Raw genomic sequence first — 22,964 nt, forward strand, 5'->3', positions numbered from 1 at the left:
TCTAATTGTACGTTTAATGCGCGTTCTAGTTAATTGCCAATCCTTTTTGTACTCTTAACCCACACCCCCGTAATGTTAAGTTTTTACCGATTTTACCGTTTCTACCGCAATTTCTTGGCTCGGTCATCGTAAAGATTAATGAAATGGGAAGATGTTCGAAGATCATTGGAACTCGGATATGCCTGTTACTAATACAATTTTTAGCTGCCATTATATTCGAGCCATTTTGATACTGGAAGTATCGGAATCTTTCTTTTTATATCAATACGTTTTCGAAGATTTAAATCTCAGAAAGATAATTAAGTTTTAATTAAGAAGGAGAATAAGGAACAGGTATATTACTTTGGTAAACGTCTTAAAAGAATATTCAGGCATATCTATGTTAATTAACGAACATGATGGAAGAACAAAGTAAAAATTCATTTTTCTTGATTAGATAGAAGAAGAAAGAAAAGGAAGAATAATTCTTGAAATTCCTTTTCGTAATTACAATGTGAATTCGATAGAATTCGATAATGTAAATCAATTAAAAAAGAATTATAAATGCCATGTCGCGTTAATGAAACTTTGCTCCTTAATGGATTAAAAAATTCTCTTTGTCCGCCGTAGGGGCGTTGGTCCTTTACCTTTCGCTGTGGTCGTCGAGTCATCGGTTTTTCATCTTTTTGTATTCGTCTTTAGCGACGTGATTTCGGCCAAACGCGAACGAAGAATGGGTTCTTTCGAAGCGAGAACGAATCGCGAACGTTCGTTAGAGCAGATTGAGAAAAGGGAGAAAAAATAAAGGAGAATGAAAGAAGTACGCGACTTGGATGGAAAACGGTATTTTCCAGCCGACCGATCGCGATTCTTCTTCTCTGGATATTGCACGATCGTTGGAATCGTTTCGATAGATCTCGTCGCTGTATTCGTTGGACGAGAACAATCGTAAACAGCAGCGTCGTAATCGAAACGATATGTTCGAATGTCGCTGGAATGCGAAACGATCGTCGATCGAATGGTTCACTGCGGAAGGAGGGGAGGTGAATAAAATACAATAGAGAAAAGAGAGGAGGATAGAAGGAGATAAAGGGAGGGGAACTAAATCGATGAAGAACGTTTGTAGTTGCGGTAACGCAATGTCAATGAACAAGTAACAGCAATGTATACACTATACATAATATATGAATGCATATGAAAAGTGAATAAATCTACGTATACAAAAATGAGATAGATTAATAAAAAAAAAAAAGATTCAGCGTCTTATTGTTATTTTTGCCGATTCTATAGTTTCATCCTTTTGTTCTATATCGTTCCATGTTGTTTTACAATGAATTTTGTCTTTATGTTCTTAACAGAATTACCTGAATTTAAATTATCCTATGGATCTATACATCGAGCATTGAATATTATTTTATAAATTTTTTATTCGTTTATCAATCTTGCCAAGTTGAGTCGCGATGTGATCATCCCATGTCCAATAATGTTGAATCATATCCCTGATAGATTATGGTCGACGTAGCGAAAGCAACAACTTGGATATTTCGACACAACTTGAATTATATTTCATAAAACTGAAATACTTTGGAATTACGTTACGTACATATAATATGTTGATAATTCTAGATAATTCTCATATTATGCGTGTTAATCTATAAAAGACAGAAAAATAAAACAGTTTCGTAATTGGTATATTTTTATTCGATTAAAATAACAGATGAAGGCGTATCAGAATCTCGACCAAAAAGAATGTGCTACGTTAAGATACACATGCAGGACAGGGAAAACGTGCGCATAGAAAAATAACAATTTTGACTAATTATTCAAAAAAGAAAAAGATTCTGGTAAACGTGTGAAACAACCAGCCATGCAGGTGTATCTTCGTGAGAATCGTATTCTAAACGAGAGGAAAGATATTAAAGCCGTAATAAAATACATAAATTAGTCGCTATTACGCAAATCGATAAAATCCGTAGACCCTTGCGGATTGGAAACCCGACAAAAATTTCGCGAGGCGCAAGTGTCTTCTACAAAAAAAAAAAAAAAAAAAAGAAAGAAAAAAAGATAGCGTAGCAGAAAAAATAATACCCTTTAGAAAATAGCGATTTTCGATAAAAATTGGAAGACCTAATCGCAATTAAAACCTGCGTAAACGTCTTACGCGAAAATTTACTTTGTAAAACGAGTTATAAAAAAAGAGGATCAACTTGAAACATTCTAAATACCTACCATGTTCTTTGTTCTAAACGCCTGGTTCTGGCTACTAATTTTCTTTTTAATTATTTTACTTCTCTAAATTCATCTTCCGCAAAACGTTTTTTTTTTTTTTTTGTTTCACAAATAATTGAGAATCTTGTACCACCATGCATTTACATTCTTATTTCTTTATATTTTGATAAAATGTAAAAAATGTCATTTATTAATCTATTTTGTGATATACTGTGCATAATTTGTAATTCTTGCACGATTTTATCCATATCGTTTGCAATAAGATGGTAGGACAAAAATCTCACGTATTCGTGTAACGATCATTCCCCAAACGAAGTATCTCTTTTTTTAAACTTTAGAAAATCTAATTTGAAGTATAATGTTCTTTGAATTATCCTAGATAATTGCCGACACTTTCAGCCATCTCGTTCATAGGGCTGACATCCCTTTGAACGTGTTCATCGAAGTTTGCTGTTTCCTCCTCTTCGGTGGGGACGTCCGCGTTCGTTTCTACAGCACCCTCTCCACCCTGGATAGTTTTTTGTTGGTTTTCCGACGAGGCTTGACCTAGAAAAGGTAAATTTCTTACTATACTACTATTAATTTAATTAGTCTCGCAATGTACAACGTATATTAATTTTTCATTTCTTCGTTATCCTATATTAATAACATTTATCGTTTCATATCGGTTTTATACCGATTTATTCAGAATCATCCTTTAGAAAAGTGTTTCTATCTTAAACATTTTTTCAAGTTAATCTAACGAAGTTGATCAACAGAGGTAAAAAGTTAAATAAATAAAACGAGATAAAAGTTTGATTTATTCTAAGGTCAATTAAAGATAAAGATCGATAACCTTGACCAAGATCTCGCGCTTTGCCGTGATAGGAGTATTCGCGCGCATTGTCAAGGCCCGCGATAACGCACGCACTCAAGGCACTTCGATTCAAATTCATCGGCGATGCGTCGTACCATTCGTTGCTGTCACCGTCGTAACATTCCGCGTATGCAATCGTCGTGGAACCTTTCAAACAAAAGACATATTCGTATAAATAGGTAGATCAGGTCGGAATTAAATTTTGACGAAAGTAATTCACGGATGCTTAAGACTGTCTAATAATAAGGTTATAGGTTCCCTTAACGAGATTTAACAAGAAAGAGAAATAAATAAATAAAAGACTTTTATTATCAGTATGTTACGATTTTTATAATTTATAGATTAACAATTTTATATATTTTTGAGAGTTCATAAACCAATACTTTTATATATAATACAATGATAATATAAAAATTCGAAGAATTATGTATTTGATATAAATTACCGTTGAAACCACCGACGACGAATATCATGTCGTCCAGGATGACCGTGGCGAAATTACTGCGGGGGCTGAACATCTCTGGAACCGCGTGCCAATCCTCCGAATGATTCGGATTGTAACGCTCCCCTGCAAGATCAAGAGGATCGATATCGTAACAGCAACATTAATTCCTATGCGGCGTCAGATTTCTGCGCAATGGGTTTCCATTAGACAGCAAATTTCTACCGACTATTCTAAGAATTTAGGAGTTTATTATAAACAGAAATTCTTTAACAAACAGTTGCGAGAATAAAATTTCTCGTCTAACGAAGCTACGTAATTCCAACTTTGCGTAATAGGGAATCGAAAGCGGTTTAAACATTTCGTGACTTGAATTTTACGTGGCAGGAAATTTAATGCGATTTAATGCGATCTCCTGTAACATCGAGTCACATGTTTGCGCCATTAAAGCCTAACATAAAAGATATAACTTAGAAAAAAACGAAGCTGGCACCCCCCTGGGGGTAGCCGCCCACATGCTATATTTATTTTTTATTTTTATTTTTTTTTCTTCACCAACAAGATATAACACTTTACCAAATGTCCATAAGGACAAATTGTAAAATAACCAAAATAAAAAAAAAAAAATTAAAGCCTTTTACGTGTTTAAAAGAATTTTCATCGGAGGATGAACTCGTCTAAAATGCTTCGTGTCGCGTTCGATATTTTACATTGTTACGATTTTACATTGTTAAAAGTATTGCAAATTGTACGATTACAACCCTGTAAAAATATCTTTTTAATCTGAAAGAAACAACTAAAATCAAAAAGATCAAGTGACTGAAGTCAGTGAATAAACTAATCGAGCATAAACGAGTCATGTGAATTTGAGATAAGTTTAAGATTTCGTCGATTAAGAATTAATGAGATTACCAGAGCTAAGTCTAATGAAACCGTTGAAGCCACCCAAGGCATAAAGGCTGTCACGAAACGCGACCAAAGACACGCCGGATCGTGGATTAATCATCGGATGGATGTAACTCCATTGATTAGTCTCGACGTCGAACACTTCCGCGGAATTCAGAACTTCGCGACCACTGAAACCGCCTACGATGTAGATCTTGTTCTGTAAGGCTGCTGCGCTCGCGTCCGATCTCTGTCGATGCATCGGTGGTATCATTTCCCATTGGTTCCTTTGCGGTTCGTATCTTTCCCCTGAACTCATTCTGGTGCGGCCATTGTAACCACCGAGAGCATATATCTTTCCACCTAATGGAGAATGAGTCATATCGTATAGGGTGATTTTAACATTGAAACATTCATCTTTTGGTAAATATTGGGGATCGTCAAAATCGATATTACTAAAAGGGTAGTTTGCAATTGACCAAAGGACCGAAAACTTTTCATTTAAATTAATTTCTGTTACAAGAATAATAATTAGAAATTATAGTACGCGTATGTGATATAATCGTCAAAATTGATATTATTAAAAGGGTGGTTTGAAATTAACCAAAGGATCGTTAAGGAAGACCGAAAGCTTTTCATTTAAATTAATTTCTATTACAAAAATAATAATGAGAAATTATAGTACGCGTATATGATATAATCGTCAAAATTGATATTATTAAAAGGGTGGTTTGCAATTGACCAAAGGATCGTTAAGGAAGACCGAAAACTTCATTTAAATTAGTTTCTGTTACAAAAATAATAATGAGAAATTACAGTACGCGTATATGATATAATCGTCAAAATTGATATTATTAAAAGGGTGGTTTGCAATTGACCAAAGAATTGTTAAGGAAGACCAAAAGCTTTTCATTTAAATTAATTTCTGTTACAAAAATAACAATGAGAAATTATAGCACGCGTATATGTTATAATTAGTAATTAAACTATAGATTTTTTACTGAGGAAACTGATATTAAAATAGAGTCCGTGGAAACGCAACAAAACATGTAAGGAGAAGCTTTATGTTCGTGTATCGCACATCGTTGTACAAGGTTCATTGTCCTGAAAAAGTTACGGAAGGGAACGATACCGACCATGAGTGCAAACGCTGACATAACACCTCGCGTGATACATGCAGGCTCGTTCACGCCACTCCCTCGTTACTGGATCGAAGCATCTGACCGTGTTGAAGTGCTGATTACCGTCGAACCCACCGATCATGTAGATCAAATTGTTCAATGTACACAGGCCGTGATAGGACCTCGGTGTGGCGTCCGTGCTCACTGATAGAAACCATCTGTCAGCTCTGGAGTTCACATTACACGTAGCCTGTGTGAGTCTCGAACCGATCACGATTTTTCGTGCCGCGAAATCGACAACGCGAGGATCGGTTAATTATAGTTATCTATAAATATCGGAGTAATTGGAACAACCAATCCATATAATATTGAATTTGGAATATCTCAAAGTAATTATTTCCTTCGTCACTTTCCTATACGGTGAAAGGATTGATATTCCGATTTTTATTTTACTTTATTCCAAGAAAATTCCGTTTATCTAAATTCATGGGAAAACAAATAGTTCGTCGACAGAAATGTATATTTACAGACTTGTGACTTATTAGTCTGCTGTTTTATTTATTAAATATCCAAATAAATAGAACCAGTCGACAGGAATCGACTAGAATTTCAATCAATGAAAATTCTCTTCCACTAAACCTTCGACTAAATGAAGTTCTACCGTGTTTTATGGTCTGAGGAGAGTATCAAGTACCTCGTGTCGTAGGTTTCTACGAAATTTGTCGGGGAACCGGCGCTCCATCCGCCGATCGCGAACAAGATTTCATAGGGAATACGGGGTTTGGCCAGGGGATTCTTTAAATCGATTTCGCCGCTACCTAGTTTCGCTTCTTGTTCTTTCAGGTACTGATTAGCGGGAGCTAACGCTTGTTGACAGCACTTAAAAGGACGACAATGTATTTTAGAATTCATGTTCTCGATGGTCGTAATTAATTTGGTTCTTCTTCACTTGTATCGTTTATTTCCTTCATCTTTGTTCGTGTCGTATATTTTCGAATTCTACGTGTGAAGTTTTGCAACATCGAAACAGATTCTTTTTGTATAAAAATAATTTCTTACCACCGGATACAAGTCATGAAAACTCAATTCGCAGTAAAGGTGTTAGAAAGAATAAAAACATAAATCTGTGTTACGTGTTATACGTATGTATATTATAAGATTATATGCAATGGATTTATTTGCGTGAAACTCGTTAAGGAAATGAAAGAAAAGAAGAGAAGTGATTACTGGAGCGAAAAGTAAGAAACGATAATTATAGAAATAACTACCAGAAAAAATAATAAATTCATTGATTCAGTAAAAAAAAAAAATGAGGTTCCTGTTTCTCTCGAGGTTTAAACGATCGATCGATAGAACACTCACTTCATCCTCCTCGATGATCTTCCATGTGAGAACATTGTTCGTAAAGAAGTTGTAACTCATCAAACCGTAGCGCATACATTTCAAGAGCCTAGGCAAATAGGGCCTCCTTTCATCGACGTTATGCTCGATCCAGGTTTTAACGGCCTCGAAAACTATTTCTTCGTTTTTAACGTTCAATTCGTCGTCGCGTAGAATCGCCTCGAGTTCTTTGCTCGTCAGCTCTTTGAATTCCGGGCTCTCCTGCAGTATCCGCTTAAAATGATGGCGAATATATTTCCGGCCCTTCTCTTCCAGGTCGCGGCAGAAATAGTGGCGAGCGAATTTGAAGATGCCTACCGGTGAAAATTTCAGTAAATTACCGTGAAACGAGAGAAACGCGTCCCTATTAAAATATTCAATGCGCTAGTTTTCGATGGTAGAAAATGTAAGCACGAAAAATGGTATTAACGATGATTCAACTACCAAACTGATAAATTTTTAATGTCCATACGATATCTGTTTAATAAAACAGAAGGGAAAATATTTGACCAAATATTTAAATATTAAATTGAAAATACATGTACGATGGTTAATAGAATAAGATAGAAAAATCTTGTTGCATATAACTACATATATTTTCAAGAATTATTCATTTTTAAGCCACAAATTTATATTGAATATAATATGTGAAATGTGAATTGTCAAACCTTCGTAGGTACATAGAAACATTTAATGTTTGGCAGCATATAGAATATTTTTATTAGACTTTAACTGTTTACATTTAAACATTTGTACAACCTGGATGGAACACGTAATGAGTAATTTTCTAATTTATACGTCGTCTATTTTTATATAGTATTATATGGTATTTTCCAATAGAAAACAAGAAACATTTTGGTAAATTTGAGAAAGTCTTAAGAGCAAGAAACTTTAATCAAAAAATATCTGTGTATGCTTCCACGCATTAAAATTCGTAAAGAATTCTAGAGAAATCAGTATCTTATTTATCGTTTGCTATATTTTTCCTCGATTAAAATATTTCGCCGATAGATTTTCACCTACTAACCCAGGCAATTTTCTGGTCGAAGTTCTTGTAAGAGAAACTGACAGCAGATTTGAACAACGCCGAGGACCTCGAACTGGTCAGCCAGTGGCAAAAGCTGCTCGACATTGTCAGCATTTACGTTGCACGTACCGGTGTAAGCGTAATCAAGGATCAGACTAAATATTTTTCCAGGAACCGAATCGATCACGACTTCCGTCGTCTCTGTTTTCCCGCCTTTCAGGCTGTTAGTGAAAAGCGCTTTGAAGTATGGACTGACTGCGGATAAAATGGCGCGATGCACTGGGAAAATGTGGCCCGTGGCACATCGTATTGCACCGTCGCATAATTGCTGGTTTGCTCTGAAATATCGATGCGTCTTAATGCAGAAACGAATGAATCAAACATGAAAAGGAGTTGTAATCGAAACAATAACATCTTCGTAATCGCTAAAAATTAATGGAAAGATATATATAGTTGTGACAAGCTAGATAGATAGATAGATAGATAGAATGACTTAGATAGATAGAACTGTGATTATACGAGTACTAGGATATGCGATGTTATCTAACACAAATTGTATACTTTCCGTTGCTTTTGTTTTCTAGTTATTCTACTTTTTTAGTTTTGTCTGTTATCTCTTTCGCACCGTTTAGATAAAAATAGACGTTTTATAACGTAAACGAAGTGGAACACGTCAGAGATTTCCAACAAATGTCATTGACCTACACATTGTTAATAGGTATCGTAAAGTCGTATCACTTTAATTATAACGATCAACGAACGTTACATCAAAGTAGAATATGAAACAAAGCTCGATAATTCCACCATTAAATGGCAAAATCAAGCAAAACACCCAACGATCCAGCTGCTAAAATCCCATCCTCGATCGAGCACGATTTACGTGTCGATTTTGCTCGCACGCTCGTTCAACTATACTCTGCATCTATGTAATCGAAACGTCCCATGACAGAGCACGCGAAAAGAATGGAGGACACACGCTAAGAGAGGGAAGGATCAAAGTTAACAAACCTAAGTTCGGACCAGACCACGGGGAATTCAACGAGAGCGTAATTGGATGGCAGGCACATGCATTTCCTTATTTTAGCCGGCTGCTTTCTGACGCACTGCTTCAGCTTGGTAGCGGAAACGGCGGCCCGCGACATTCGGCTGCGTGACAGCTTCCTAAGCTTGATCCTTCCGCGGCCGTCCATCGCCTCGCGGACGAGCCACGCGATCCCCGCGTCGCTGGCCACCATGTGCCCCGACCTTTCCACCGCGTTCCGCGATACCTTCCTCTTCTTCGTCCTCTGCTCTGTATTCGTTATGGTTAGCGATGCGAGCCCCGGCACACCGGAGAGTCGCGGCCATGACAGAGGAACGCCGTCACTTTCAATTGCATGATACTGGCGATCGAGATCGTGATCCGACGTCGATTCTTGCCCAGGTTCAGCGTAGATCGTGGATTTGCATATAATTTCATATCTGGTGATCGCGCGCAAAAGGAGGCGTTCGCTACAATTTTCTTCAATTCCGGATATTTTCTAGAGCAGAGAGTCTTCGAACAACGTAGACTTTGCTCGAATCGTGGAACGATCGTGGTTGATAAATTACGACGAAAAGTCATAAAGTCAAATGTTATTTGTCAGATTACGCGTATTACAATATACGTAGTTGAAAATGAAATTGCATATGCACGTGCGTAAGATTGCGACGCTAACAGTGGTAAGGTATGGTTAGATCAGGTTAGATTCTATGATCGTACATTCTGAAAGATTTAACCTAACCTAACTTTTCAACCACGATCACCTCAGGCCTCGAACAGAGTGCGTGTTACTCAGGATTTTGCGGGTCAAGGTCATTGCAGTTGAGGTTCCCTCTCGTGCATAGTTTTATGGACAAAGCTAAAACGATGGAATTTATATGGAGAAATATTATTTTATATTATCGCATATTATTATTTACACTGTGTACGTTTTTACGCTTACAAATTTTCCATAAGTACATAAATGTCCGCAGCGTAGTGACGAAGGTTGAAGAACATTTTCGCTCGTATATTTCAAAAGTGTTACAATTGAAAATAATTCAATTCTGCGTTAAAGGGTATGAAAACCGTGAAAGGAGAATTACGAGGGACAATGAATTTTTCCTCGCAGACGGACCCACGCGAAAGCAGTAAATACAACTGCGAACGATTAATCAACGACAATCAAATTAATCAAATCCTTGCCGTCGCACACGATGGACGAAACAGAATACAACGCGCGGCTTGATTCTTCTTACTTCGAAACGTTGTACACCGGTTGGCTGTTAAATTCAGCGAAAACTGTTATCGAATTACGCTGTCCAAATTTAAAGTAGAACATGCGTCCCTTGTCCCGTTGAAAAATCCGAACGATGTGTCCCTCCGACGACACTAAGTAACAGCGCAACGTACCAAATTGTTCCTTTCACCAAGCCCAAACGTCGATCTCTTAAACTCCGAAAATTCCGAAAACTCCGTCCTTCTGCCCAAAAAACGTAAAAAGGCTGGCGCGTCGCACACCTGCTGTTTTAATCGACACACAAAAATAAAATCGCATGCAAAACCGCAGGCTAACGAACTGAAGCAGCATCCGAAAGATAGTGTCACGCCGTACGTAATCAGGATGAGGTCTGGCGGCAGGGCGGGGTCGTTGCCGATGGAGAAGCGTATCGGGCCAGAGCGGAGCGGTATCGTGGCCTCGAAACAAAAAGCCACGGTCGAAGGTTAAGGGCTTGCGAGGGCGAGGGCGCGCTCGCCGTTACCCGCGAAACCATCTCACGCTCACAGCTACCTATCCACATGTACATAGCGAAAGTTAGACAGAGGAAAGCGCACATGCGTGCGTACATGCGTCGCGGTCGTCGTGGCGCGGTGGCTCACGTAAAAGTCACGTGGCACGCGACCGCCGCCAATCAATATCGTGGCACTATGGGGTGTGTGCGTTCACGGGGAGGCAGTGAAAAGCGACGGAGCAGAGGCAGCCAGTGCGTCCGCGGCCGTCAACCACACCTTGTCGGGGAAAGCAACTCGCGAGAGACACGCGCGCATCCACGCACACATATATACATATACACACACACCTCTCGGAAAGCACCCCGTCGCCGTCGTTCGACCGGTCGTTTCGCTTTCGACGCGGTCTGCCTGTTGCGGGACGGCTGATTCGTCGAAGGAAGGATCGTCACAAGTGCAAGGTACCTGGGTGAATAGTGCGGGGGAGTTTTTTTTTACGCTTCTCGTTACGGAGGGAAAATAAAAAGGGAGGGATATAAGTTTCAAAAGGGGTGGATTTGGAAGGAAGGATGCTTGTCATACGGTTCTTGGTGAATCTGTTTCGCTTTGAATTCTGCCTGCTGGATTTGAGGTTTTGATTTCGAGGGTAGAATCGTGGTGGTTTTTTCCTTTTCGATTCTACGGGAATGTTGGGTCTTATCAGAGGATACCAGATAGATTTCAAAGCAACGTAGACGAGCCTTTATTTATTGCCTTGCTTGTTGATTACGATTTTCAGGGTAAAATCGCGATGGTATTCGAAGAAACCACTTTAAAGGTGCTTGGTCCTGATTCTTGGTGAATTTGTTTCGCTTCGAATTCGATGGATTTGGGCTTTTGAGATTTCGAAGGTAGAATTGTAGCGGTTTCGTTTGGCATTTTATGAAAATAGAAAGCAACGAAGATTCTACGGGATTTTAGCGAGCTGCGGAAAGTTTACAACGTGAAAGATGTAAAATTTTACGAACGACGATTACGTACGAAAAGAAAGAGACCGTATGAAAAGTTTTGAAGTATTTAAAAACCTGGAATTCCCAGAAGAATCGTGCGTTAGAAGTACGAAATTGTAAGCGTGTATAAAAATTGAAGAGGATAGATAAGTAGGGACTGCGAAGATAAATCCGCTTAGTGCTAAAAGGCGAGTAAAAATTTGAGGGAAATGTCTTCTCAGTGAAAGTTTTAAAAGTTATCCCGCGACGTGTTTACGGATAACGAGTTACATGAACATTATTTCGAAGATGCATCACGTTGGTTGATTTTATTTTCTCTGGATAGCGTGAAAATTATTCCCAAATTATAATAAATTTACAATTTTTATCCGAAATGCTAAAATGAACTTGTTAGCTGAAAATTGAAATATCATCTATGTTCCGCGGATACAAACCTCTTTTCTTCCCCTTTATTTTATCTAACATTGTTAGATCAATCTTTCTAGTATGTCGTTCATTAAAGCGTTAAATCGTCGTTACGCCATAAAATATTTCTTATTACATATCGCGAAAATTAACTTGAAACTTAAAACAGGTTTTTCTCAATTTATCCAACTTCGTTTGATTCTCCTACGAGAAACGAATACCAAGTGGAATTACGTATAACTAGTACTGGATGAATACTATTAAATAAAGAAGTATACGATATATCATAATTTTGTTATGATTTGACGGGTGATTTTCTTCAATTTTTATTTCTATTCTAAGCCTAACAAATTTCTCAAACAATCTATAGAGCAGCGAAAAAGCATCGGAGAAGGTTTGAACTTTTCTCGCATCTACCATTCTGACCAAAAGTCCCATAAAACCGAACTCCATCGACGTCTCTTATTTCATCTCTCCAACAGAGAAGTTTCAGTGTCACGGTATCCTTAAAAAATAGAAGAATATTCGAGGCTGCTGTCTCGGGACCACTCGATGCCCGTGAACTGGATTCTTTGCCATTCTTTCTCGCACAGACGGGAAATTTTGTCCCCAGAGGACCGCTTGTCTTTTCCGAGAAAGGAACACGGGCTAAGAACGTAAAAAGAGAAAGATAATATTTCAACACTGATCGCTTTATCAAAAACATTCGTACAAATATATAACATCTGAACACAGAAAAGAGAGCCTTGAACAAAAAGACTGTACGCTACGTTTTCAATTTATTTTCACACGTCTATTCTTGTCTGATCGAGATTATAGAAATTCACGTATGCCTGATAAATTTCCAAATTGAATTTCCTCGTGAACGAAGCTTCCCATACAGTTTCGGTATTCTTGCTTTCCGTCTTATTATTCCGTGTCATAGAATTCCTCTGACCTCGACGGTATCGCGAATTTCCAGAACCATTTCGATGTATCCGCAACGATTTGGAATCGTGCAAGTACTTACGGACAATAATGTACATGCACTATGGATGAAAAGACGGTGGGAACACGCAGGGTTAATGGTGGTCGAGTGTTTTCGAGGAGGCAGCGTAGGTGAAAGTGGAGAAGAGGTGCGTGGTAAACTCTGACGGGCGGCGGTTCTCCAGCCGGATATCGAGCGATCGAGCTCGTCGTGAATTTTTTAGATCGGCCCTTTTTGATGCTCTCTGGCCGGAACGTGTTCGTAGGTTTATCTACGGCTGCCAGACACACACGAGCTGCCTCGTACCTCGTGTCACGTCGTCTGCAATATTAAACGAAGCTGCGTGATGCTGTTTCGCTGTCGCGAGAGGCTTGAATCAGACAGTATGGGGGCGCGTTTGAAATCCTCTACTTTGCCCGCGTGAAATTCCTCTTGCTGCACGTTCTCTCTCTCTTTGTTTCTCTCTCGTTCTGTTTTCACAACTCGCTGGCTGGTATCTTCTGCTTTGCGTGTTTATTTTGTGTTACACGTTTTCTTGCCCCCTTTGTTCTTTCTTTTATTTGGCGCGTGGTAGAAAGTCAGGTGGAGGTTTCGAGAGAACGCGGTGAATTTTTTATTTCACGATTCCGGATCGCGGTTTGCGAGAGAAAGTTCCGTCGACTTTGATATTGCATGTAGGTATTTGATAGTTTATTCTTCCTCGAGATCGTTGATATTCGTTTTCTTCCTTTTGAAATTTGTGTTTGTTAGTTTTATCGTAATTGATTTTATGAATTCCGTTTGACACGAAATGGAAAATTTTGGAAAATTTGTGGTTTGGTTTATATCTAATACGTGATATTTTTTCAACATTGAAACAGACTGATTTTCCATACAGGGAAATATATAAAATATCTTAAGCGATACAGCTGTTTATGGTAATATATTATGGTTGAGACAGATTTTTAATTCGGTTCTTTGATTATTTATTTCTTTATACGTGTTTATAAATATATATGAAATTGCATGAACATTTTAAGTCTCTTTCTATTTAGTTATTTATAAACGAAAATTCCTTTTTTACAATCAATTTTCATTTCAGCAATTTTGTAAAATTACAGAAGGTGATAGAGAACGAGCTGCGTGGTTTTTGTGTGTTTTTACAGTGTCTAAAAGACGAATTTTCGTGTTTCGTGACCATAACAGGACTTTGCCTGGCTTAAACTATAGTTAACAGAATGTATTTCCATTATGTAAATTACTGAAAGAAGATAAAATCTATGATTCACGAGGAACACTAGAATAATCACGTTTCAACCATGCTAAATTTCAAGTAGTTAAAAGAATCGTTAAAACTACCACAATTTTACAGAATTTACCATATACTTTCCTCGTAAACTCACAGTAAAATCTCCAATTCGAAGCTTCGTGACTCTTATATTCGCTAATTTCTCAAACCTGTCACAAATTATACTTCCACCGTTACAAATACGTTTCAAAGATTTTATATCACTTTCCTATTAAAATATGCCTGCAAGACTCGAAATTGCCACATAAGTAAAAGTTTTAAGAGTCCAAGATACAAAGTCGTATTTTCCAATTCCCTAAAACATCATCCGTTAAATTTCCTAATCGAAAACATTAGCAACTTGAAAACGACTTAAAATTATCAAATCCTTTTGCTATTAAAATATAAAGCCCTAAAAGTCATAATGATTTAAGTCAGTCTATTGGTATTTTCCATGATAATAGAATCTTCCCTTTATCGTTATGAAAAATACATTATATTTTCGAATTTTCAAATTTTCGAATCACGGGGAAGTATCGCAACAAAGTGACGACCCAATTAACAATAAAACTAAAAAAATGATACTTTGCCGACTGAACTATCCAAATACAAATTTTCAAAACCTTCACGTACACTACTACGATTGTTAGCCCATATAAGAAAACTTTGGATTTCAAGTTTCTCCATTAAGAATAGTAAATGATGTATGTATTCATTTTTTGAAATACTTAAAATAGCTTAAGAAACTGAAATTACACGACTGTTCATTTTGAACGATGTAGCTTCTCATGGATTTCTCAGTTCATAGTCGATAGGCATATAGCATAGCGGGAGTCTGGCAGTCGGAGCGTGTGGTAAACGACTCGTTCGAAGCGGATTCAGTGAGTCAGGCGCCTTTATTTCCGAACGAGCATCCCCATCGTCGGGAAGTCGAGTACGAAATGGTTATAACGAGACGGTAAAATTCGATTTCACCCGTGTGGCCGATCACACGTCGCGGCAGACCAGAAGTCGTTTGCACGTGCTTTTCAAAACGGATTCAAGATGAAACCGACGCGTCGGATTGATTTCAGCCCTTTCAAATTGATTCCTTTGAAACTGATTTGCAAAATATTAAATTCTTCAAAAAGTTAGAAACCTTCTTCGATAGTCGATGCACGGTAATACGTAAAAATATTTAAACGATTTGTACAATTTAAAAATCCTTTTTGCAAAGTTCATTGGCACTGTAACAAGATTATTGCTGTTACATGGATGCATACAATTTTAATATTTCATAAAAATTTTATAAATTCTAAAGAGATAAAAGGCACGTATGAAAAATGTGTAAAATTTCTGAAAAAAGCACATTGTCTGAAAATTTGTCGTATTTACCTTACATTTCGCTGTGAATATTTCGAACAACATGTTACGTGTTAGAAGTTTGATCTCTATCGATTGAAAAGAATTACTATCGAACCACGTAAATGTTTTTGTTTAGGTGTATTCAAACTATACAAGGTGTATAAAATTTTTTACGTGATGATATCGTTAAACAACTATTGTAAATATTTCTCAAATAATTTCTGAAAGAACGAAACGTTTATTTTTATTCAAGAACGATATAGGTATCATGTTTTTTTCATTTACAGACGGATAATTGACAAGGGCCTGTAGAAGATGGACGTAAAAGGGCGAGTTGCCCTGGTGACGGGCGCCGCTTCCGGTATCGGTAAATCTTGCGCCGTAGAATTATTAAACGAAGGCGCGATGGTGAGTAAAAAAAAAAAAAGAGAAAAAGGAAAATATTCAATGTAGAACTAACGCGAGAGAAATATTTCCATAGCTTCCGTTTAATTTAAAAAATTATCGTGTTTGATATCTACGAAACAGTTTCTTGCGAGCTTTTATTAAATTTCACAAAAACCAAAAGTATGTAATTTTGTCTATCTGTTTAAACAAATTTTTAATTCCTTCCATAAACGGAAGGAAAAATTTAAATAATGTCTCTTCCGATTTTATTTATCTCAGCTATCTTAAAATATATCACTTTTCTGAAATACGATTAAAAAGTATAAAATACTCTTCGTAATCCCAAAATGAAAAATTCTTAAACAGCAAAAGAGAAAGAAAAGGAGAAATCAAATGATGCGAAATGAAAGTATCTTCGTATTTTCGATCATGATAGCGTGAAGTAGCAATGAAATTTTTACAGTGCTGTTTTCATTAAGGGAAATAGCGGTATGGGTTTACCCCATAGTACGTAGTATCTATAAAAAAGCCGTATTAATAGAGGACTTAGGAGAACCAACAGAGTTTATAGTTATATTTCGCGAAACCTCCTTAAGGATGTAACCTTGACTTAGTATGTATACCGTTCCATGAATGTTTCGACGCCTTATGCTAAAAATTATCTCGCGTATATTTAGATCGCTCTCCAGTGAAGTTTTATCTTGGTTTCTGACCGACTTCTACGGAATAGTAATACGTCGTGTTACTGGCAATAATGTCTCCTTTTACCACGCATTACGTGTAAAACATTATTATATAAAATTCTATTCTATTCTAACAGATATTATATTTTTCTATATATAGGTGTCTATATGCGATATAAACTCAGAAGAGGGTGAAAAATTAGCGGAAACTTTGTCTACGGAACATGGGAAAGACCGTGTGATCTTCTGTCAATGCGACGTCACAGACTATTCGCAGTTCGAGGGTAAAAAGCTCTGAATTAATATTTTCCTATTACAATATTAACGTAAATCTTCAGAGTATAATGCGAAAGATCTATTTGATTTATCGGTCATTAAAGTAGAAATTATACGTTTATTTTCTACCTGTCAACACTCGTGTAACTTATTTATAGAGATGTAATCATTCTCTAATCATCCAAGATCCATAGTGAATAAAATTAAACTCTCTGAGATTTTACATTAATATCCAATATTCATAATGCAAAACATAACTTTTAATATTTAATTTACACACACACGAGTGTATTTAATTTATTATACTTGATTAAATTCAATTTGTAGAATTCAATCACAATTAAATTTACATAGTTATTTAATTTACGTCAGAGTGACGTATTGATTTTAATTCGCAGAATCGTTTCAAACAACGTTCGCGACGTTCGGCCACATCGATATCGTTGTTAATAACGCTGGAATAATGAACGATCGATTTTGGGAACTGGAAGTGGACATCAACGTTGTGAGTATTTAATATTCAACACCTTCCTAAACTTTTTTGCCGCTCTTTTCTTTTCCTCCTGATTTTTCTGTTTTATCTGCACGAGGTCTTTGTTGAAATTATTGCAGAATGGCGTGATCCGCGGAACTTTGCTCGCTCAGCGATTTATGGGGACGGACAGGGGTGGCCAGGGCGGAATAGTGGTTAATATTGGAAGCAACGTCAGCATCAACCCTTATGCGAGTGTTCCAATTTACTCTGCTACCAAGGCGGCAATCGTCAACTTCACCAGAGCGTTCGGGGTAAATCAACTTTGACGATGATTAATAATAAAATTGCATTCGTAGTTTACGCGTTAAATAAATTATGAGCTAAAAATATGAACGTAGAAAATTATTATGGAAAAATACGACAGATAAATAATCTTCTAGTAACATGTAGTTTCCGTTTATAGATACGTACTTATCTACATATGCATGCTCATTACGCGAGATTCCCTCGAGAGATGTTACGTTTGTTTAATTTAGGACACTACTCTACATGAATGTCATAAATTACGTTGTATCCAATTTATCAAAAAGCATAGAATTATACATATACATGTATTTATTTTGCAATTCTGGACTTCCTTTTTGTACACGAACATCATGATTCATTTTTATTTAAATCTATAAAGTTTGATATCACAAGGATAAAGATCGATCGATGCATTTATGTTCTTATTTTACGATACCTTTCGATGGATTCAAACCCTTTTTTTGCAGAAAGTTTCAAGCAAAATCTCCAAGATACTTGTTCAAAAATATCCACATGTATAGACTTTCCGTATAAAAATCATTGTTTATCTTTGATCTAACTTATAAGATTGGAAATCGTGGGAATCAGTTTGATATTGTTGTTGTTTGCCATAGCACCAATACCATGTGGACTTAACCGGCGTGAAGGTGATGGCATTATGCCCCAGCGCGACAGATAGCAAATTATTAGGAGATGTCAGTAAACAATTGCTCTGGGCTAGATACGTAGACGCTTGGCTCCGTGACGTCGCCAGTTCAGTTCCTCAAAGGTAATAATACTTCTAATCATGATAATAAAATATCTTGTAATTCATACTCTTTATCAAATAGAACGATAACGTTAGGATAATATTAATATTAAGACATTACACAATCTCCTTATAGCTTCTTATGTCATCATCTAGCTTTTGACTATCAAGTTATTTTATTCAAAATCTCTAATCAAACATTAGATTAAATTCATTAAATAACAAACAATTTTTAATTTGATTTTATCGTGCATTTATTCTGAGCTTAATATTCTGTATTACCATATATCCACGTATCTATAGATGTTACAATATAGCGGAAAAATGAAATTACGCGAAATGGCTGTTACAGTTTTATAAATACATATACGATCGATGTTATACACAAGCTCTTATTATTTAACTATAGTTGTCGTTAGACTATAATAACAAATTATTTCCTTCTCTTTCTTATTAATTCGTTTTTTCTATGCTATTGGGAACACTGGTAGTTGGCTCAAACTAACATTTTTAAAATCTCGATTGTAAAAGCACCACAGAGTTCTACTGTAACGCTGTTTTATCCCACAATTTCAATGGAATGTTTCAACAATCTTCCAAATATAAAATAGAAGAGTAACAATTAATTTTCAGATTTCGTTTTACTCTAACGTTTATAGGATAATGCTACGTCTTTGTTCTTTTATATTTTTAACAGAAGTTATGTTTCCATCCTGCATTCTGTACATTATTGGAACAATTAAAATATTTATGGATCGATGCAAATTTAAGAATAAAAAGAAGTATCGTTTTTATCGTTTAGAAAACTCGTTTAGAAAAAATAAAAGGTAGCCTTAGCTAGCCAGATTTAATGAACTAAGGAAATTACTTTTGGACGCAGATATTAAAATATTTATTAAAATGCTTATACATCTATTATCGTAGATACGCGAACTTAATTCTATACATGGAAACACAAGTTTACTCGTGACTAGTCAAAAGTAAATATGTTGAGACATTTACAGCTATTCAGTGAATAATTTCATATTCGCCTCGAAACATCGTTAACGGACTGTAGATTTTTACCCAGTTTTATATCTTTATACAACAGAACTGAATAGGAACTGTCTGTGTAGACATTTGTTGAACCTACGAATAGTTATGGCGGGTACTTCATTTTGAATATTTTACACGTGATTATAAAATTAAAATAATAAACAAAAATTATAAAATTCACTAAACGATCTAATATGTTGCAGATCAGAGCACGTGGCTAAAGCGCTGATCCAGATCCTAAACACAGGCAAAAGTGGAAGCGTCTGGCTGGTGGAGAAGGACCAGCCTGCTCACGAGATCACATTCCCGAAAAACTAAGATCCTAACTGTTATGATTCGCGTGAATTTACTCGCTTGAATTCAAATAGCTGTGCCGTACCATAAAAAATTTCTCATCATCGCTACAAACACGCAAAAAAGAAAAGGAAAACGAAATTGCAATTCAATATCAGTTCAATTGCAATTCAAATTTTACCGGAGATTCTAGTTAACGATCTATAGATCGATCATCGAGGAAGCGCGAAATGCTATGCGGGATCAAGAACACGCATTTAAGTGTAAGGATGCATCAGTTGTGTTGCCAAAGATTACAGAAGGCAATTAGTACGATAAGAACGTTTATTTCTACGTTGTTATACGTTCGTGTTAGATTTAGAGAGAATAAAGATCGTTCTAATCATAATATGATAATTTAACGGGATTCTCTCGAGCGTCCGTTCCTATTTTCCTTCGAGAGTGTACTCGATGGGAATTCACAGGAAATTTTTCAATAATGGCACGTCACGATGTTAATCGAAAGAAGCAAATGATAATCTATACATCAAGAAGTCACGCATTGTTGTAAGTTTTTCATTAACGCGTTTATCGCCACGTTATTTATACACGTTACATAAAAATCGAGCACTTTCTATGTTACCCTGTATTCATTTATTACAACAACCACGTGATTGAAAAATAACGATGTAAGCAGTTCAAGAAAAACAAGTTTATATATTTTATACGAATCGTTCTTTCTATAACAGTACGTGGAAAGGGAGAATTATCGCAATAAATGAGCGATATATGTTTAACGTTTATCATTTCTACGAGAGTCCTAGTTCATTTCAGACGGATAACGTAACTAGGGAAACATCAATTGTTTGAGAAAATCGATTCGAAACACACGATTGTTAATTACTCAATCGTTTTAACAATGAAAAATTTCGCCTGCTTTTATCGTTTGATTAATAGTTCTCAGATTTTTATAGTTTTTATGAATTGGGATATTATGATATAATTGAATTGAATAATCGTGTTACGTCTATCTTAGCGAGTAGTTCGCTTTTTTGAAAATTAATGGTTCTGACAAGCTGATAGAAAATTCAACAAAAATTCTTACTCGCAATGAAGATTTTAAACTAATTTTAAATCTTCTTAAGGCATTAAAAGCGTGATATTTCTAAAAATGTAAACAATCACGTGATATAGAAATGAAACTAAAATTGTATATCTAACACGTCAAACCAACATTTTTCACTTTTTCTTCGAACGAACTCTCGGCTGGAACTGCCTTGGCGATCAACGCGTTAAGTTGAATGTCGTTCCGACAAATAATTAAATATACGCTGTGAATCGAAAGTTGATCGAACGAACAACGTTTCCGATGAAAATTAAAAATCAGAATCACCGCATTGGAATTTATATCGTTTAACAATTGCCATGTGTTCCCGATAAGACTCGATACTTTGTAAAATATATCCTCAACACTTTTTACTTATACATATTTGTTATACTGCGCGACTCTGCACAACAGATTTCTAACCATTTTCATAAATAATTGTAAAATCAAAGAATTTTTCTTAGATAGTCATGTACAATGGTTCGCAGTAATATTTAAAGAGGTGTACGATAAATTTTATCACACCTTCCCTAAACCCTTCGAAGGCACCTATCCCCCATCTTTTAATAATAGATACACAATCCAATTAGATATTTTACTGGTGAAGGTTTCAGACTAAACTTTGTTCGATATTTTGTGAATAGTAAAATAAGTAAAATTTCATGTTATCGACGATTACTATCATTAATCAATTTTTCCCGGAGTGTAACACTTTTCGTGTAAAGATACGTAACATAATCTGCGCCATTTTTTAAAAAAATCGAACAAGGTTTTGATCTTTGGACTTGAAAAGTTTTCACTGTTCAAAATGTACAAGCGTTTTTTAAGTTAGGCTTATAGTAATGTAATAAGGCAAGAAAAAGCGATAAAACGACTCGAACTAAATAATAATACTAATAATATTAATAATAATATTAATAATAATAATAATAATGATAATTAACCGTTTAAAATTAAAATAAATGAATTTACCTCAAACACAGTAAACTGTCCAATTTGTAACTTGGATGCAAGCAATCGTATAATGTACTAACAGTAAGAGCGAATATCAATAGAAATCAATGGTAGTTTTCAAGATCAAATAACATTTTAAATTTTCTACTACTCCGTTCTAATAGCTCGATCACAGTACATTACGCATCAAAGTGTCTGCAAAGAGACGTGACTCGATATGTCCCAGTCCAGTATGTTAATACGATATTGATAAATGTATAATGAGAATGTTAAAAAACTGAACAAAATTCATTCCATCCATAAGTTAACAATTTTTTACATTTGTAAAATAAAATCGATAATCGCGTAAGATCGAGTCTCTCTTTTGCGATTACTTTATGCAAATTTTCGACTGAAGAGATCGAGAAGATATATTCATTATCACGAAAGAAACCGATTAAAACGACTTGTCCGAGAATAGAATGATAATCGTGCGTGTAATATTTTATGCAAATTTGTAAACGCAGGGACGACCAATGTAATAGAAGAAACGAAGAAACTTAGGTTTAGATGCAGTAAAATCGAGGCCTAAACTCGACGTCTTCGACGCAAAATCATAATTATTATACATTCTAATCGTCCATTCTTCCATCGAACATCCTTAACATCTCTATTGTCCCGATTACATTTTCTTCGGAACGATTATACTCTCTTGAAAATTGGCAATCTATCCCTCGTCTATCTTTGATCAAATTAAGGATCTGTCCTCATCATCGTACTTAGCAATTAACATTATATTCATATTATTTTTTACTACGATGTTCTCCGTTATGTGAAAAATTCTCGAAATTTTTGATAATAAAAAGCAATACAATAGCTGGTAAATTTTTGAAAGATTATAATCGTTATATAAATTATTATTATTACATGATTATTACGTATAATGTGAGAAGCAACGAGCAGATCCACGGGATCTAAAATCGAAGATCAGCCGCACCTTTAAATATAACATCGCACGGTCTTTATCGACACGACGTTTGATCGATAGCTAGTGGAAATTGTTATAATTTGCTGGAAATGTATGTTGCAAGCCTAGCCAATAAAATGCATAGCTTTTTTTT

The 22,964-nt window shown here is 36.0% G+C and overlaps 3 protein-coding genes across 3 annotated transcripts in view; 2 read left to right on the forward strand and 1 right to left on the reverse strand.

The window, feature by feature from the left end:
* LOC132908710 (fasciclin-2) overlaps positions 1–11,625 on the forward strand; it is a 237,751-nt gene extending 226,126 nt beyond the window's left edge. The window contains exon 7 of the mRNA XM_060962969.1: positions 11,594–11,625. Coding sequence (XP_060818952.1) covers positions 11,594–11,610 — 17 coding nt within the window. The 3' untranslated portion in view covers positions 11,611–11,625. The remainder of the gene's footprint in view (positions 1–11,593) is intronic.
* LOC132908746 (kelch-like protein 10) lies at positions 2,527–9,457 on the reverse strand. The gene is made up of 9 exons (XM_060963029.1): positions 8,928–9,457; positions 7,920–8,257; positions 6,875–7,206; positions 6,207–6,391; positions 5,528–5,739; positions 4,419–4,754; positions 3,510–3,632; positions 3,044–3,211; positions 2,527–2,754 (listed from the first exon to the last, which is right to left on the reverse strand). Exons 1-9 carry the CDS (start codon positions 9,152–9,154, stop codon positions 2,579–2,581), a joined length of 2,097 nt encoding a protein of 698 aa, XP_060819012.1. The 5' UTR covers positions 9,155–9,457; the 3' UTR covers positions 2,527–2,578.
* Positions 10,878–22,964, forward strand: LOC132908736 (15-hydroxyprostaglandin dehydrogenase [NAD(+)]-like). Its single transcript, XM_060963014.1, has 7 exons — positions 10,878–11,111; positions 15,910–16,030; positions 16,853–16,976; positions 17,367–17,473; positions 17,581–17,754; positions 18,364–18,518; positions 19,736–22,964. Exons 2-7 carry the CDS (start codon positions 15,938–15,940, stop codon positions 19,848–19,850), a joined length of 768 nt encoding a protein of 255 aa, XP_060818997.1. The 5' UTR covers positions 10,878–11,111; positions 15,910–15,937; the 3' UTR covers positions 19,851–22,964.

The sequence above is a fragment of the Bombus pascuorum genome, chromosome 7 (assembly GCF_905332965.1).
Source record: "Bombus pascuorum chromosome 7, iyBomPasc1.1, whole genome shotgun sequence".
NCBI classification, from domain to species: Eukaryota; Metazoa; Arthropoda; class Insecta; order Hymenoptera; family Apidae; genus Bombus; species Bombus pascuorum.